The 2,995-nt window shown below is 44.5% G+C and overlaps 1 protein-coding gene across 1 annotated transcript; it reads right to left on the bottom strand.

Annotated features, from left to right (window-relative positions):
* Nucleotides 1-284: 284 nt before the first annotated feature.
* On the bottom strand, nucleotides 285-2,153 carry Scgb1d2 (secretoglobin family 1D member 2). Its single transcript, XM_047516484.1, is given in 4 exon segments — nucleotides 285-418; nucleotides 1,332-1,483; nucleotides 1,486-1,524; nucleotides 2,132-2,153. Coding segments are annotated over 4 exon segments (252 nt in total). The 3' UTR covers nucleotides 285-379.
* Between the last annotated feature and the right edge of the window lie 842 nt (nucleotides 2,154-2,995).

A 2,995-nucleotide genomic window follows, 5' to 3' on the forward strand; every position in this document is an offset into this window, starting at 1 on the left:
CAGGAGAAAGTCATGAGCATCTACTGAGCACAGTGGTCATAGGAGAGTCATTCTTTAGGACTCATCATTAAACTCATGACCAAAGAAATGGGAAATGCTCAAGGTAATGCAGGATGTTTCCAGAACAAATATCTTCTTTTGTGGTGCCTGATGCTCAGGCAGACTTTGGTCATGGGGATTGCATGTGAATGGATGATTACCAAAACTAAGACAAGTTCTTTACTAAGACCCTTTAATACAAGACCCAAGGCTGTAGGATAATAAAAAGACAAGTAGAAGAGCGCAGGGCTAGTGATTATTGAAGCAAGACATTGAAACCTCTACATTTTATAGCAAAAATCAGGGTATCCTTGGAAGACAGTGGAACCAGGAATATATTTTATGACCCATTAACTAAGCACTTGAAGATAACTTCTTTCTGTAATTGAACAAAAAGAAAGAAAGAGGAAAGGTTAGATCATCTGCACTTCTAGAGATGACATGTTTAACACAACCAAGGGGAACATGGAGTTTTGCCAGCAAAAACATTTTGGAGGGGCAGAAGGCAACAAGATAGAGAGGGCTTGGGTAGACAAGGGCCATAGGTGAGGTGAAATCTCAACAATCTGTGCACCATAGTTGATGACCTTTCCAGAGTTGGGCAAATACACTCGGAGGTGACCCCAGAGTGCGGTTCAGGTCTCTGTGGAAGGTGGAGGGGAGATGGAAAGAGCAGCCCAGAGTTTGTTTCTCTGATGTCTCAGGGCAGTGGATTCTACTTTCCCTCCAACTTGGGACCCATAACAGAGACCCAGGAAAGGAATGGATGGGCACTCAGGCCTATCCTGCTGTCAGGCGATTCTAGGCTCCCTGGGAGAGCTAGAAAAACTGACAAAGAAACCCACCTCCCTTATACAGTGCTCTGACACCTCTAGCTTCCTCCCTCCCTCCTATGCACACCCAAATTCTCCACAGGACATTCCACAGTGACTGTGACCCACTGGTTGATTAGAACTTGCCCTCAGGAGAGTTCCCAGGCAAGGAGGCACTAAGGCTTGCCCCAAAAACGTCCTGCTTGGGAACCGGATTGTCTTTCTTCTCAGGACACCATGTGCAAGGTGGAATCCAGTCAGCTATCCTGAGAAGGAGGGCACTTCCCAGGATACTGGATGCAGTTTAGTTCAGCAGGTGAGCTGCTAGCATCTTCTCTGTGGCCCAGGTCATTTTCTCAAGAAAAGACCAACAAGACAGATGCACACCCCAACTACAGTGGTTCCTAACAGGAGGCTGAGGGCATCATTCTTGGCAGTATGACAGATTAAAAGCGTCTGTGTGTAAAAGAATGACATTACCAGTCCTTTCTCGATTAGGCTTCGGTTGATAAATGATATCTGATCGGTGCATTTCTTCACCTCCAACTTTGCATCCACAACTTCGGGAGGTAAATCGAATTTCTGAAGTGTCCACTTGTATACATCTTTGTTCAATTTTAAGAATGCTAAACTTCACCAACAAGGGCGGGACATACCAGTCCATTGGCTTGGACTTAAGAGAAAAAAGAAAATTTATATAAGCAGTCAGGATTTTTCCCAGGACTCTCTGATGTTCATCAAGACATGATCCCTAGGGTTTTGAGTTTCCATTCCATAAATGTGTTGGTGTGATCTCAAGATCACAGGGCAGCAGCAGGGCTAGGACTGGAAACCAGTTGCCTGTCCACTCAGTTTTATAGGTTTTTCTTAAGGCACACCCACTCTGCTTTGCTGAAATATGAAATGATTGATTTTCATTGGCCAGTCACATGGCACATTATAACCCTTGGATATTGCACAAAGGGAGCTTTCAGATCATACGATTTTGAGGTGAATGGGGAAGTCAGAATCTTATCGAAGATCAGAAAACTGACAGTAATCTGGAGAAGAGCAATTAAAGTTGCTAAAATGTAGAAGGTGATATTTTGAGATTGTGTTGAATGAATTTAATTATGCTATTGGACACAATGCTAAAAGCTGAAATTATAAAAGAGATCATCCATTTGACCATATAAAAACTTGTGATTGATCCCAGTTCTGCAGTGATGTCCAGATCCTAGAGGGTGTCAGGGATCTTTCCTGACCTTACTGGAAACTCTTGGAAATCTGAAGGAACTTACTTTTCTGGTCTGAATCCCACATATCCCCAAGGATTTTACAACACCTTGTATTCAGGAGCTGCTCTGCCAGGCTCCTTGTGACCTCCCTATCAGACAGTGTGATATGGGGAGAATTTGGTGAGGGGAGGATCTGAAGCAACACAAAGAAACAAGAGGAGGATCAGCAAGTGAGAGAAAAGAGAACGACGGAGAGAGCCTGCCTCAGCACTCCCGGGAGGAAGCAATGTGAAGGGTTGCTGATGGGCTGGATAGAGGTGACTGCCTCCCAGGAAACCACAGCTGAATGATGGTTCCAGCTCTGCCACACTTCCTAGTGGACTACAAGAAAGCCAGCAGTGCTCCTGGTAATGCTCAGCACTACTTGATCTCAAAACCCATTTTCAGACATATTATTCAGAGGTTGAGAAAGCCCTGGCTCTCTATTCTTGGACTGAGAGTCCTATACACATTCATCTATCAGGGACATTTCTTGATCTGCATTCAGGAGCTAAGTTGTGGATTCAACTGGCACCTAAACGCCTCTGAAGTGAAGAGAAGAGTACCTGATGATTACAGACTTGGCTTGATATCTACAGAGGCACTCTTGACGTGAATTATCTCAGCCCACCCTCATAGCTACTCAGGTTAGTTTCTATAAACACACCTACACATTTGGAGAGGGTAGGCATTGGCCCTGGGTCAAAAGGCTGGTAAATGGCAGAGCCAAGATTCACACTCAGACCTCTCATGATATTCTTCTGCATTCAGAGTACAGATCACAGGGGAAGAGAAAGTGCCTAGCTCCAATTCCTAAAATTTGCCTGGAGTGATTTCTCTAAAAGTTTCTGGGTGTTGACAAGTTAATGAAGGGAGCCCTGGTTTCAA

This window comes from Sciurus carolinensis, chromosome 11 (assembly GCF_902686445.1).
Source record: "Sciurus carolinensis chromosome 11, mSciCar1.2, whole genome shotgun sequence".
In the NCBI taxonomy this organism is placed as follows: domain Eukaryota; kingdom Metazoa; phylum Chordata; class Mammalia; order Rodentia; family Sciuridae; genus Sciurus; species Sciurus carolinensis.